At 44.8% G+C, this 15,664-nt stretch overlaps 1 protein-coding gene across 1 annotated transcript in view; it reads left to right on the top strand.

Moving 5' to 3' along the window:
• Positions 1-15,664, top strand: part of LOC106598774 (transmembrane protein 65) — a 96,821-nt gene that overhangs the window by 40,401 nt on the left and 40,756 nt on the right. The window contains exons 3-5 of the mRNA XM_045696612.1: positions 10,488-10,532; positions 11,817-11,884; positions 12,568-12,622. Coding sequence (XP_045552568.1) covers positions 10,488-10,532; positions 11,817-11,884; positions 12,568-12,622 — 168 coding nt within the window. The remainder of the gene's footprint in view (positions 1-10,487; positions 10,533-11,816; positions 11,885-12,567; positions 12,623-15,664) is intronic.

Below are 15,664 nucleotides of genomic sequence, written 5' to 3'. Positions count from 1 at the left end.
TCCGTAGTGTTTTCCACCCTCCTCCTCCGTAGTGTTTTCCACCCTCCTCCTCCGTAGTGTTTTCCACCCTCCTCCTCCGTAGTGTTTTCCACCCTCCTCCTCCGTAGTGTTTTCCACCCTCCTCCTCCGTAGTGTTTTCCACCCTCCTCCTCCGTAGTGTTTTCTACCCTCCTCCGTAGTAGTGTTGTCCACCCTCCTCCTCCGTAGTGTTTTCCACCCTCCTCCTCCTCCGTAGTGTTTTCCACCCTCCTCCTCCGTAGTGTTTTCAACCCTCCTCCTCCGTAGTGTTTTCTACCCTCCTCCTCCGTAGTGTTTTCCACCCTCCTCCTCCGTAGTGTTTTCCACCCTCCTCCTCCGTAGTGTTTTCCACCCTCCACCGTAGTGTTTTCCACCTTCCTCCTCCGTAGTGTTTTCCACCCTCCTCCGTAGTGTTTTCCACCCTCCTCCTCCGTAGTGTTTTCCACCCTCCTCCTCCGTAGTGTTTTCCACCCTCCTCCTCCGTAGTGTTTTCCACCCTCCTCCTCCGTAGTGTTTTCCACCCTCCTCCTCCATAGTGTTTTCTACCCTCCTCCTCCGTAGTGTTTTCCACCCTCCTCCGTAGTGTTTTCCACCCTCCTCCTCCGTAGTGTTTTCCACCCTCCTCCGTAGTGTTTTCCACCCTCCTCCTCCGTAGTGTTTTCCACCCTCCTCCTCCGTAGTGTTTTCCACCCTCCTCCGTAGTGTTTTCCACCCTCCTCCTCCGTAGTGTTTTCCACCCTCCTCCACCGTATTGTTTTCCACCCTCCTCCACCGTAGTGTTTTCCACCCTCCTCCGTAGTGTTTTCCACCCTCCTCCGTAGTGTTTTCCACCCTCCTCCACCGTAGTGTTTTCCACCCTCCTCCGTAGTGTTTTCTACCCTCCTCCTCCGTAGTGTTTTCCAACCTCCTCCTCCGTAGTGTTTTCCACCCTCCTCCTCCGTAGTGTTTTCCACCCTCCACCGTAGTGTTTTCCACCTTCCTCCTCCGTAGTGTTTTCCACCCTCCTCCGTAGTGTTTTCCACCCTCCTCCTCCGTAGTGTTTTCCACCCTCCTCCACCGTAGTGTTTTCCACCCTCCTCCACCGTAGTGTTTTCCACCCTCCTCCTCCGTAGTGTTTTCCACCCTCCTCCTCCGTAGTGTTTTCCACCCTCCTCCACCGTAGTGTTTTCCACCCTCCTCCTCCGTAGTGTTTTCCACCCTCCTCCTCCGTAGTGTTTTCCACCCTCCTCCACCGTAGTGTTTTCCACCCTCCTCCTCCGTAGTGTTGTCCACCCTCCTCCTCCGTAGTGTTTTCCACCCTCCTCCTCCGTAGTGTTTTCCACCCTCCTCCTCCGTAGTGTTTTCCACCCTCCTCCTCCGTAGTGTTTTCCACCCTCCTCCTCCGTAGTGTTTTCCACCCTCCTCCACCGTAGTGTTTTCCACCCTCCTCCTCCGTAGTGTTTTCCACCCTCCTCCGCCGTAGTGTTTTCCACCCTCCTCCGCCGTAGTGTTTTCCACCCTCCTCCACCGTAGTGTTTTCCACCCTCCTCCTCCGTAGTGTTTTCCACCCTCCTCCTCCGTAGTGTTTTCCACCCTCCTCCCCCATAGTGTTTTCCACCCTCCTCCTCCGTAGTGTTTTCCACCCTCCTCCGTAGTGTTTTCCACCCTCCTCCACCGTAGTGTTTTCCACCCTCCTCCTCCGTAGTGTTTTCCACCGTAGTGTTTTCCACCCTCCTCCTCCGTAGTGTTTTCCACCCTCCTCCTCCGTAGTGTTTTCCACCCACCTCCTCCTCCGTAGTGTTTTCCACCCTCCTCCTCCGTAGTGTTGTCCACCCTCCTCCTCCGTAGTGTTTTCCACCCTCCTCCTCCGTAGTGTTTTCTACCCTCCTCCTCCGTGGTGTTTTCCACCCTCCTCCTCCGTAGTGTTTTCCACCCTCCTCCACCGTAGTGTTTTCCACCCTCCTCCACCGTAGTGTTTTCCACCCTCCTCCGTAGTGTTTTCCACCCTCCTCCTCCGTAGTGTTTTCCACCCTCCTCCTCCGTAGTGTTTTCCACCCTCCTCCACCGTAGTGTTTTCCACCCTCCTCCTCCGTAGTGTTTTCCACCCTCCTCCACCGTAGTGTTTTCCACCCTCCTCCACCGTAGTGTTTTCCACCCTCCTCCTCCGTAGTGTTTTCCACCCTCCTCCACCGTAGTGTTTTCCACCCTCCTCCTCCGTAGTGTTTTCCACCCTCCTCCTCCGTAGTGTTTTCCACCCTCCTCCTCCGTAGTGTTTTCCACCCTCCTCCTCCGTAGTGTTGTCCACTCCTCCACCGTAGTGTTTTCCACCCTCCTCCACCGTAGTGTTTTCCACCCTCCTCCTCCGTAGTGTTTTCCACCCTCCTCCTCCGTAGTGTTTTCCACCCTCCTCCTCCGTAGTGTTTTCCACCCTCCTCCTCCGTAGTGTTTTCCACCCTCCTCCACCGTAGTGTTTTCCACCCTCCTCCTCCGTAGTGTTTTCCACCCTCCTCCTCCGTAGTGTTTTCCACCCTCCTCCTCCGTAGTGTTTTCCACCCTCCTCCTCCGTAGTGTTTTCCACCCTCCTCCTCCGTAGTGTTTTCCACCCTCCTCCTCCGTAGTGTTTTCCACCCCTCCTCCCGTAGTGTTTTCCACCCTCCTCCTCCGTAGTGTTTTCCACCCTCCTCCTCCGTAGTGTTTTCCACCCTCCTCCTCCGTAGTGTTTTCCACCCTCCTCCACCGTAGTGTTTTCCACCCTCCTCCACCGTAGTGTTTTCCACCCTCCTCCTCCGTAGTGTTTTCCACCCTCCTCCTCCGTAGTGTTTTCCACCCTCCTCCACCGTAGTGTTTTCCACCCTCCTCCTCCGTAGTGTTTTCCACCCTCCTCCTCCGTAGTGTTTTCCACCCTCCTCCACCGTAGTGTTGTCCACCCTCCTCCACCGTAGTGTTTTCCACCCTCCTCCTCCGTAGTGTTTTCCACCCTCCTCCTCCGTAGTGTTTTCCACCCTCCTCCTCCGTAGTGTTTTCCACCCTCCTCCTCCGTAGTGTTTTCCACCCTCCTCCTCCGTAGTGTTTTCCACCCTCCTCCTCCGTAGTGTTTTCCACCCTCCTCCTCCGTAGTGTTTTCCACCCTCCTCCTCCGTAGTGTTTTCCACCCTCCTCCTCCGTAGTGTTTTCCACCCTCCTCCTCCGTAGTGTTTTCCACCCTCCTCCTCCGTAGTGTTTTCCACCCTCCTCCTCCGTAGTGTTTTCCACCCTCCTCCTCCGTAGTGTTTTCCACCCTCCTCCTCCGTAGTGTTTTCCACCCTCCTCCTCCGTAGTGTTTTCCACCCTCCTCCTCCGTAGTGTTTTCCACCCTCCTCCTCCGTAGTGTTTTCCACCCTCCTCCTCCGTAGTGTTTTCCACCCTCCTCCTCCGTAGTGTTTTCCACCCTCCTCCTCCGTAGTGTTTTCCACCCTCCTCCTCCGTAGTGTTTTCCACCCTCCTCCTCCGTAGTGTTTTCCACCCTCCTCCTCCGTAGTGTTTTCCACCCTCCTCCTCCGTAGTGTTTTCCACCCTCCTCCTCCGTAGTGTTTTCCACCCTCCTCCTCCGTAGTGTTTTCCACCCTCCTCCTCCGTAGTGTTTTCCACCCTCCTCCTCCGTAGTGTTTTCCACCCTCCTCCTCCGTAGTGTTTTCCACCCTCCTCCTCCGTAGTGTTTTCCACCCTCCTCCTCCGTAGTGTTTTCCACCCTCCTCCTCCGTAGTGTTTTCCACCCTCCTCCTCCGTAGTGTTTTCCACCCTCCTCCTCCGTAGTGTTTTCCACCCTCCTCCTCCGTAGTGTTTTCCACCCTCCTCCTCCGTAGTGTTTTCCACCCTCCTCCTCCGTAGTGTTTTCCACCCTCCTCCTCCGTAGTGTTTTCCACCCTCCTCCACCGTAGTGTTTTCCACCCTCCTCCTCCGTAGTGTTTTCCACCCTCCTCCTCCGTAGTGTTTTCCACCCTCCTCCTCCGTAGTGTTTTCCACCCTCCTCCTCCGTAGTGTTTTCCACCCTCCTCCACCGTAGTTTTCCACCCTCCTCCTCCGTAGTGTTTTCCACCCTCCTCCTCCGTAGTGTTTTCTACCCTCCTCCTCCGTAGTGTTTTCCACCCTCCTCCTCCGTAGTGTTTTCCACCCTCCTCCGTAGTGTTTTCCACCCTCCTCCGTAGTGTTTTCCACCCTCCTCCACCGTAGTGTTTTCCACCCTCCTCCTCCGCAGTGTTTTCCACCCTCCTCCTCCGTAGTGTTTTCCACCCTCCTCCTCCGTAGTGTTTTCCACCTTCCTCCGTAGTGTTTTCCACCCTCCTCCTCCATAGTGTTTTCCACCCTCCTCCTCCGTAGTGTTTTCCACCCTCCTCCTCCGTAGTGTTTTCCACCCTCCTCCTCCGTAGTGTTTTCCACCCTCCTCCTCCGTAGTGTTTTCCACCCTCCTCCGTACTGTTTTCCACCCTCCTCCGTACTGTTTTCCACCCTCCTCCTCCGTAGTGTTTTCCACCCTCCTCCTCCGTAGTGTTTTCCACCCTCCTCCTCCGTAGTGTTTTCCACCCTCCTCCACCGTAGTGTTTTCCACCCTCCTCCTCCGTAGTGTTTTCCACCCTCCTCCGTAGTGTTTTCCACCCTCCTCCTCCGTAGTGTTTTCCACCCTCCTCCTCCGTAGTGTTTTCCACCCTCCACCACCGTAGTGTGCACTGAATAATACACTAATGGTTTGTATCTACTGTCAGTGTCCTCCTCTCTCCTCAAGCACATTATGCACCCATATTGATTCAATTATCAACCCATGATTTGCACAATAGCGTAGACCGAGGTAGCTGACCCCTGACCCCACCACATAAATTATGCCTATATTTATGTCGTTATAGATCCATTACAGACCCGTCACTCAGCTGTTTACCAAAACAAGTGGCGGGTATCTGCTGTGTTGTTAGAATCCCAGATTGCCACTTGAAGCAGTATTGAAATGTATTTTTCTGTTCTCCATCAGCGCGATGCTTCAGGGATATGAGCCTTGTGTTATATCATCATGGTGGAAGTTAATCAGAACCATCTACCTGCTGAATACTGTGGTCTTGAGGCTGAATGAACAGGTCTCCATCGTGTTAACATTGCGGCAGCATCATGAGGTCACCTCAGGGTAGGAAACCGTAGTAGGAGTAAACCTTGTCATTCCAAACTCAGTCCAGAAACTTCATAGGATATTACACCCTGTGTGGCGGCGTGTGTGTGTGTGTGTGGGGTGTGTGTGTGTGTGTGTGTGTGTGTGTGTGTGTGTGTGTGTGTGTGTGTGTGTGTGTGTGTGTGTGTGTGTGTGTGTGTGGTGTGTGGTGTGTGTATAAAGCATACTGCCTGAATGAAATTATAATATGTGGAGAATAAAATAGAAAAGACTGACTTGTGTTTTACATTTCTGAGAAACCTTCACTAAACGAACACATAGACATGAATACACCCTACATAGACATGAATACACCCTTCACTAAACTAACACATAGACATGAATACACCCTACATAGACATGAATACACCCTTGACTAAACTAACACATAGACATGAATACACCCTACATAGACATGAATACACCCTTCACTAAACTAACACATAGACATGAATACACCCTACATAGACATTAATACACCCTTCACTAAACTAACACATAGACATGAATACACCCTACATAGACATGAATACACCCTACATAGACATGAATACACCCTACATAGACATGAATACACCCTACATAGACATGAATACACCCTTCACTAAACTAACACATAGACATTAATACACCCTTCACTAAACTAACACATAGACATGAATACACCCTACATAGACATGAATACACCCTACATAGACATGAATACACCCTACGTAGACATGAATACACCCTTCACTAAACTATCACATAGACATGAATACACCCTACATAGACATGAATACACCCTACATAGACATTAATACACCCTTCACTAAACTAACACATATAGATGAATACACCCTACATAGACATGAATACACCCTTCACTAAACTAACACATAGACATGAATACACCCTACATAGACATTAATACACCCTTCACTAAACTAACACATAGACATGAATACACCCTACATAGACATTAATACACCCTTCACTAAACTAACACATAGACATGAATACACCCTACATAGACATTAATACACCCTTCACTAAACTAACACATAGACATGAATACACCCTACATAGACATTAATACACCCTTCACTAAACTAACACATAGACATGAATACACCCTACATAGACATTAATACACCCTTCACTAAACTAACACATAGCCTCAGAGGCATAGACATGAATACACCCTACATAGACATGAATACACCCTTCACTAAACTAACACATAGACTCAGAGGCATAGACATGAATACACCCTTCACTAAACTAACACATAGCCTCAGAGGCATAGACATGAATACACCCTACATAGACATTAATACACCCTTCACTAAACTAACACAGACATGAATACACCCTACATAGACATTAATACACCCTTCACTAAACTAACACATAGACATGAATACACCCTACATAGACATTAATACACCCTTCACTAAACTAACACATAGCCTCAGAGGCATAGACATGAATACACCCTACATAGACATGAATACACCCTACATAGACATGAATACACCCTACATAGACATGAATAAACCCTTCACTAAACAAACATTTAGCCTCAGAGGCATAGACATGAATACACCCTACATAGACATGAATAAACCCTTCACTAAACGAACATTTAGCCTCAGAGGCATAGACATGAATACACCCTACATAGACATGAATACACCATACATAGACATAAAAGAATCCTACATAGACATGAATAAACCCCTCACTAAACTAACACATAGCCTCAGAGGCATAGACATGAATACACCCTACATAGACATGAATACACCCTAAATAGACATGAATAAACATTACATAGACATGAATAAATCCTATATAGACATGAATAAACCCTTCACTAAACTAACACATGGCTTCAGAGGCATAGACATGAATACACCCTACATAGACATGAATAAACCATACATAGACATGAATAAACCATACATAGACATGAATAAATCCTACATATACATGAATAAACCATACATAGACATGAATAAACCCTTCATAGACATTAATAAACCATACATAGACATGAATAAACCCTACATAGACATTAATAAATCCTACATAGACATGAATAAACCCTACATAGGCATGAATAAACCCTACACTAAACTAACACATAGCCTCAGAGGCATAGACATGAATAAATCCTACATAGACATGAATTAACATTACATAGACATGAATACGCCCTACATAGACATGAATACACCCTACATAGACATGAATAAATCCAACATAGACATGAATAATTCCTTCACTAAACTAACACATGGCTTCAGAGGCATAGACATGAATACACCCTACATAGACATGAATAAACCATACATAGACATGAATAAACCATACATAGACATGAATAAACCATACATATACATGAATAAACCATACATAGATATGAATAAACCCTACATAGGCATGAATAAACCCTACACTAAACTAACACAGCCTCAGAGGCATAGACATGAATAAATCCTACATAGACATGAATAAACCTTACATAGGCATGAATAAACCCTACATAGACATTTATTTGGGATACAGATGTAGGATCTTAATTTGAGCCAGTTTGCTACAGCAGGAAAATAATCCTGCGGCAACAGGAAATGTGAATTATAATCAAATCAAATTTTATTGGTCACACACACATATTTAGCAGATGTTATTGAGGGTGTAGTGAAATAATTATTATGTGGATTACAACAAATGTACATTTTTGTAAGGGTTGATACATTTTTCATAAGGGTCCGAAATACATTTTTCTTAAGGGTCAAGTCTGACATTTCAAAGTGGAAATTACAAACTTTAGAAGCCTTTTTAAACCTCAAATTCACTAAACATTTTTAAATGTCCTGCATTTCAGGAAAGTTATCCTGCAACAGTGTGATCAAATTAAGATCCTACTCTCAGACTCTAAGGGCATAGAGATAATTGAATGCTGAGTATTTGTGCTCATAGTGTCAGACACTATTTTGAAAGGCAGACAGACTTAATCTGTAGGCTGGCAGACATGGACTTAGCCCAAATGGCACCCTACTCCCTACATAGTGCACTACTTTTAACCAGAGACCTATGGGCCCTGGCCTGCAGTAGTGCACTATATAGGGAATAGGGAACCAGTTGGGACGCAGGGTAGTACTCCTGTGGGTCCTGGTTGGCAGAGCATGGCATTACCCTACTGGACATTTCACATACCATTAATACTCACCGTTTTGTATTTTAATGTGTTAAGAATGGGATTTCAATGTAATTCCACAGGCTGAGTCCCAAATGGCACCCTATTCCCTATGGGCCCTGGTGAAAAGTAGGGCACTTAATAGGGATAGGTTGCCATTTGGGACACAACGACAGTCCCCCTCTTACCCCTGTCCCATCGGCCTGGGACACATCTGTCCCTTTGCTCCTCTGTCTCTCTGTCCCTTTGCTCCTCTGTCCCTCTGTCTCTGTCCCTCTGCTCCTCTGTCTCTCTGTCCCTCTGCCTGGCTCCATCCCTGCTCTGTGTCCTGACTCTCAGATCCTGTCATTTCCTTCCAGACAGGACTGACTTCTTCTCCACAGTAATGACATGTCCTTCCAGACAGGACTGACTTCTTCTCCATAGTAATGACATGTCCTTCCAGACAGGACTGACTTCTTCTCCATAGTAATGACATGTCCTTCCAGACAGGACTGACTTCTTCTCCACAGTAATGACATGTCCTTCCAGACAGGACTGACTTCTTCTCCACAGTAATGACATGTCCTTCCAGACAGGACTGACTTCTTCTCCACCGTAATGACATGTCCTTCCAGACAGGACTGACTTCTTCTCCACAGTAATGACATGTCCTTCCAGACAGGACTGACTTCTTCTCCACAGTAATGACATGTCCTTCCAGACAGGACTGACTTCTTCTCCACAGTAATGACATGTCCTTCCAGACAGGACTGACTTCTTCTCCACAGTAATGACATGTCCTTCCAGACAGGACTGACTTCTTCTCCACAGTAATGACATGTCCTTCCAGACAGGACTGACTTCTTCTCCACAGTAATGACATGTCCTTCCAGACAGGACTGACTTCTTCTCCACAGTAATGACATGTCCTTCCAGACAGGACTGACTTCTTCTCCACAGTAATGACATGTCCTTCCAGACAGGACTGACTTCTTCTCCATAGTAATGACATGTCCTTCCAGACAGGACTGACTTCTTCTCCACAGTAATGACATGTCCTTCCAGACAGGACTGACTTCTTCTCCATAGTAATGACATGTCCTTCCAGACAGGACTGACTTCTTCTCCATAGTAATGACATGTCCTTCCAGACAGGACTGACTTCTTCTCCATAGTAATGACATGTCCTTCCAGACAGGACTGACTTCTTCTCCATAGTAATGACATGTCCTTCCAGACAGGACTGACTTCTTCTCCATAGTAATGACATGTCCTTCCAGACAGGACTGACTTCTTCTCCATAGTAATGACATGTCCTTCCAGACAGGACTGACTTCTTCTCCATAGTAATGACATGTCCTTCCAGACAGGACTGACTTCTTCTCCATAGTAATGACATGTCCTTCCAGACAGGACTGACTTCTTCTCCATAGTAATGACATGTCCTTCCAGACAGGACTGACTTCTTCTCCATAGTAATGACATGTCCTTCCAGACAGGACTGACTTCTTCTCCATAGTAATGACATGTCCTTCCAGACAGGACTGACTTCTTCTCCATAGTAATGACATGTCCTTCCAGACAGGACTGACTTCTTCTCCATAGTAATGACATGTCCTTCCAGACAGGACTGACTTCTTCTCCATAGTAATGACATGTCCTTCCAGACAGGACTGACTTCTTCTCCATAGTAATGACATGTCCTTCCAGACAGGACTGACTTCTTCTCCATAATAATGACATGTCCTTCCAGACAGGACTGACTTCTTCTCCATAGTAATGACATGTCCTTCCAGACAGGACTGACTTCTTCTCCATAGTAATGACATGTCCTTCCAGACAGGACTGACTTCTTCTCCATAGTAATGACATGTCCGTCCAGACAGGACTGACTTCTTCTCCATAGTAATGACATGTCCTTCCAGACAGGACTGACTTCTTCTCCATACTAATGACATGTCCTTCCAGACAGGACTGACTTCTTCTCCATAGTAATGACATGTCCTTCCAGACAGGACTGACTTCTTCTCCATAGTAATGACATGTCCTTCCAGACAGGACTGACTTCTTCTCCATAGTAATGACATGTCCTTCCAGACAGGACTGACTTCTTCTCCATAGTAATGACATGTTTTCTTTTTCCTCCTTCTTCAGGGGAAATGGTAATCGCCCCTCCCACATCGGCTCAGCTGAGATACGGTAAGAGAGGAAGAAAACAAAGAGTGAGATGTCTTTGAAAAGAGAGAGAGATGTCTTTGAAAAGAGAGAGAGATGTCTTTGAAAAGAGAGAGAGATGTCTTTGAAAAGAGTGAGATGTCTTTGAAAAGAGAGAGAGATGTCTTTGAAAAGAGTGAGATGTCTTTGAAAAGAGAGAGAGATGTCTTTGAAAAGAGAGAGAGATGTCTTTGAAAAGAGAGAGAGATGTCTTTGAAAAGAGTGAGATGTCTTTGAAAAGAGAGATACATATATGAAACAGTGGAGAACGCTGGAGGATTCATATATGAAACAGTGGAGAACGCTGGAGGATTCATATATGAAACAGTGGAGAACGCTGGAGGATTCATATATGAAACAGTGGAGAACGCTGGAGGATTCATATATGAAACAGTGGAGAACGCTGGAGGATTCATATATGAAACAGTGGAGAACGCTGGAGGATTCATATATGAAACAGTGGAGAACGCTGGAGGATTCATATATGAAACAGTGGAGAACGCTGGAGGATTCATATATGAAACAGTGGAGAACGCTGGAGGATTCATATATGAAACAGTGGAGAACGCTGGAGGATTCATATATGAAACAGTGGAGAACGCTGGAGGATTCATATATGAAACAGTGGGGAACGCTGGAGGATTCATATATGAAACAGTGGAGAACGCTGGAGGATTCATATATGAAACAGTGGGGAACGCTGGAGGATTCATATATGAAACAGTGGAGAACGCTGGAGGATTCATATATGAAACAGTGGAGAACGCTGGAGGATTCATATATGAAACAGTGGAGAACGCTGGAGGATTCATATATGAAACAGTGGAGTCTCATCACTTTTTGCCAGATTTGTTTCCTCCCTGTCACTGGGCTCTCAGACACATTCCCAGCCCACATATTCTACCAGGGCTGAACTGATGACTATCATGCAGTATACCCGGGTTGATGACTAGAGTGGAAAAGAATTCCACATTGATGGCCAATAGGGTTAGAATGAGTTCATTCAGGTTCAAGACAGATTCCTTTGCTTTGATTAGTTGAATCAGAAGGCCAATGTTTTGCAACACCTCCCTATTTTGGTCTCGTACCAGAGAACATTTGGCCAGAAGTAGAACTGACTACAGTGGGCTGTGTTATGTAGAATTCACTTTTCTCCCCGTTTGTAACTGCCAATGTTCATCCAGGTTCACTGTGTCTCATCACTTCTTCAAGTTTCCAGTACATGTGTGGGATGTTAAATGGTATGTTGTGTGTGTTCTTCCTTTGCAGTTCTTCTACACAACGCCATTCCTTTTGTAGGATTTGGTTTTCTGGACAATGCCATCATGATTGTAGCTGTAAGTTACACCACTTTATCAAATGAATATCATGTTTAGATCTGTGTCGCTGTGGTAGCCCTCTATCCATACTAGTATTACAGTAATGCTAGATATATTATACAGTAATATGCTGTAGCCCTCTATCCATACTAGTATTACAGTAATGCTAGATATATTATACAGTAATATGTGGTAGAGCTCTATCCATACTAGTATTACAGTAATGCTAGATAGATTCTACAGTAATATGTGGTAGATCTCTATCCATACTAGTATTACAGTAATATTAGATAGATTCTACAGTAATATGTGGTAGATCTCTATCCATACTAGTATTACAGTAATATTAGATAGATTCTACAGTAATATGTGGTAGAGATCTGTTTCATTAAGATTGAAGTGAGAATCTGAGTTTGTCAATTCTATTTTATCTTTTCAAAATGTTGACATTCATTTTTTGCCACTTAGCAGACTCTTTTATCCATATCTAACTCATTTAACCTCATTCAAATACTTTCATTCTGAGGGACACAAATAACTCATTGAAGTTGAATACAAAAGCTTAGCTTTCAGCGGTGGTTTTTCATTACAGCATGAAACACATACTATATAAACATATATCAGGTGTTTGGTTTTCCCACATGGCCTTAACAAATAACAACAGAGTATTGATGATGGTGTCTGTGTGTTTCGGTTTTTAGGGCACGCAGATTGAGTTGTCCATAGGTGTGATCCTTGGGATTTCAACCATGGCAGGTATGTCGAAACCAGAAATAATCTGTGAGTCCCTAATGGGACCATGTTCCCTATGTAGTTCACTATATGGGGAATAGGGTGCCATTTGGGATGCAGACTATATACTTTGTAATGTTTTTTGTATATTTATAGTGCCTAGTGAAAGTCTACACGCCCCTTGCACAGTTTTAAGATGACATTTCAAAAGGGATTACATTTCAAAAGGGATTACATTTCAAAAGGGATTACATTTCAAAAGGGATTACATTTCAAAAGGGATTACATTTCAAAAGGGATTACATTTCAAAAGGGATTACATTTCAAAAGGGATTACATTTAAAAAAGGGATTACATTTGATTTTTTCCCCTACAGGTCTACACAACCTACTCCATATTTTCTAAGTGAAAAAAAGTTGCGGAAAATGTTCAAAATTAGTTAAATAAAAAATGACCTGAAGACGTCTTGATTGCGTATGTCTTCACCCCCCAGAGTTAATACTTGGTGGAAGCACCTTTGGCAGCCATTACAGTGGTGAATCATTTTTTATAATATTCTACCAACTCTTAGCGCAACATACAGAGCATTCGGAAAATATTCAGACCCCTTGACTTTTTCCACATTTTGTTACGTTACACCCTTATTCTAAAACAGTACTCCATAATGACAAAGCAAAAACATGTTTTTATAAATTTGAGCAAATCTATAGAAAATAAAAAAGTGAAATATCACATTTACTTAAGTATTCAGACCCTTTACATAGTACTTTGTTGAAGCACCTTTGACAGCGATTACAGCCTCGAGTCTTCTTGGGTATGACGCTACAAGCTTGGCACAGCTGTATTTGGGGAGTTTCTCCAATTCTTCTCTGCAGATCCTCTCAAGCTCTGTCAGGTTGGATGGGGAGAGTCACTGCACAGCTACATTCAGGTCTCTCCAGAGATGTTCGATCAGGTTCAAGTCCGGGCTCTGGCTGGGCCACTCAAGGACATTCAGAGACTTGTCCCGAAGCCACTCCTGCGTTGTCTTGGCTGTGTGCTTAAGGTTGTTGTCCTGTTGGAAGATGAACCGTCACCCCCAGTCTGAGGTCCTGAGTGCTCTGGAGCAGGTTTTCATCAAGGATCTCGCTGTACTTTGCTCCGTTCATCTTTCCCTTGATTGTGACTAGTCTCTCAGTCCTTGCCGCTGAAAAACATCACCACAGCATGATGCTGCCACCAGCATGCTTCACCGTAGGGATGGTGCCAGGTTTCCTCCAGACGTGACGCTTGGCATTCAGGCCAAAGAGTTGAATCTTGGTTTCATTAGACCAGAGAATCTTGTTTCTCATGGTCTGAGAGTCTTTTGGTGTCTTTTGGCAAACTCCAAGCAGGCTGTTGTGCATTTTACTGAGGAGTGGCTTCCGTCTGGCCACTCTACCATAAAGTCCTGATTAGTGGAGTGCTGCAGAGATGGTTGTCCTTCTCGAAGATTGTCCCATCTCCACAGAGGAACACTGGAGCTCTGTCAGAGTGACCATCGGGATTGCTCAGTTTGGCCGGGCGGTCAGCTCTAGGAAGAGTCTAGGTGGTTCCAAACTTCTTCCATTTAAGAATGATGGAGGCCGCTGTGTTCTTGGGGATCTTCAATGCTACAGAAATGTTTTGGTACCCTTCCCCAGAACTGTGCCTCAACACAATTCTGTCTCGGAGCTCTACGGACAATTCCTTCGACCTCATGGCTTGGTTTTTGCTCTGACATGCACTGTCAACTGTAGGACCTTTATTTAGACAGGTGTGTGCCTTTACCAATCATGTCCAATCAATTGAATTTACCACAGGTGGACTCCAATCAAGTTGTAGAAACATCTCAAGGATGATCAATGGAAACAGGATGCACCTGAGCTCAATTTAAAGTCTCATAGCAAAGGGTCTGAATACTTATGTAAATAAGGTATTTCAGCTTTTTATTTTGAATAAATTTGCTTTGTCATTATGGGGTATTGTGTGTAAATTGATGAGTAAAAAAATGTAATTTAATCCATTTTAGAATAAGGCTGTAACGTAACAAAATGTGGAAAAAGTCAAGGGGTCTGAATACTTTCCGAATACACTGTATGTCCATTGTTTTTGTAAAAATTGCTCAAGCTCAGTAAATTTGGTTGGCAATCATTGATGGACAGCATTATTCTAACCGTGTCTCTGATTTTCAAGCAAATTTTAGTCAGGACTGAGACTGGACCACTCAGGAACAATCAACACCTATTGGAAAGCAACTCTGGTGTGTCTTTGGCATTAAAATGTCTGTTATTGTCATGCAAAAAAACTTTAACTAACTTTTTTCTCTTTTTATATTTATTTTGCTCCTGACAAACTCCCCAGTCCCTGCTGGTGAGAAGCATACCCATAACATGATGCTGCCACCACATTACTTGAAAATACAGAGAATTTCACTCTGTGTTGTACTGCATTGGATTTGACCCAAACCTGTAGTTTTAAATTTTGTCCAAAAAGTTTACATCTTTGCCATGTTGTCTTGTAGTATTACTTAACAGCCTTGTTGTAATCAGAATGGATGATCTGGAGTGGATTATTTAACACAGGCATCCTTCTTTTCACTTTGTCCTTACAGGCCAGTAATGTTGTTTGCCATGTTGTTGATTCCTTTTTGTATTGTCAAATATTGTGGTGGCAGAATCCTGTTATGGGTATTCTTGTCACCGGCAGGGACTGGGGAGTTTGTCAGGATCAAAATAAATATGAAAGGGACAAAGCCCAGGAAAAAAGTTTGAGGAAAACCTGCCTCAATCTTCTGAAAACCTAAACCCCCCCTATTGAGCCTCGCTATTGCTATCCAACTGCTGCTCTAATTATTTATTACTTTTATTTCATACTTTTTAAATGTTTAATTTTCTTAAAACTGCACTGTTGTTAGGGCCTGTAAGTCAGCATTTCACTGTAAGGTCTACACCTGTTGTATTCGGAGTGTGTGACAAATAACATTTGATTTGATTTGCACACATTAAATTGACTCGTAAAGCAATTATTGTGTTTCTTTGGCATAAAAAAAACACCAGAATGTCTTTC

Source organism: Salmo salar, chromosome ssa02 (assembly GCF_905237065.1).
Source record: "Salmo salar chromosome ssa02, Ssal_v3.1, whole genome shotgun sequence".
Lineage (NCBI taxonomy): Eukaryota > Metazoa > Chordata > Actinopteri > Salmoniformes > Salmonidae > Salmo > Salmo salar.
The sequence above is the reverse complement of the archived record's forward strand: the minus strand, read 5'-3'. Positions and strand labels throughout refer to the sequence as shown.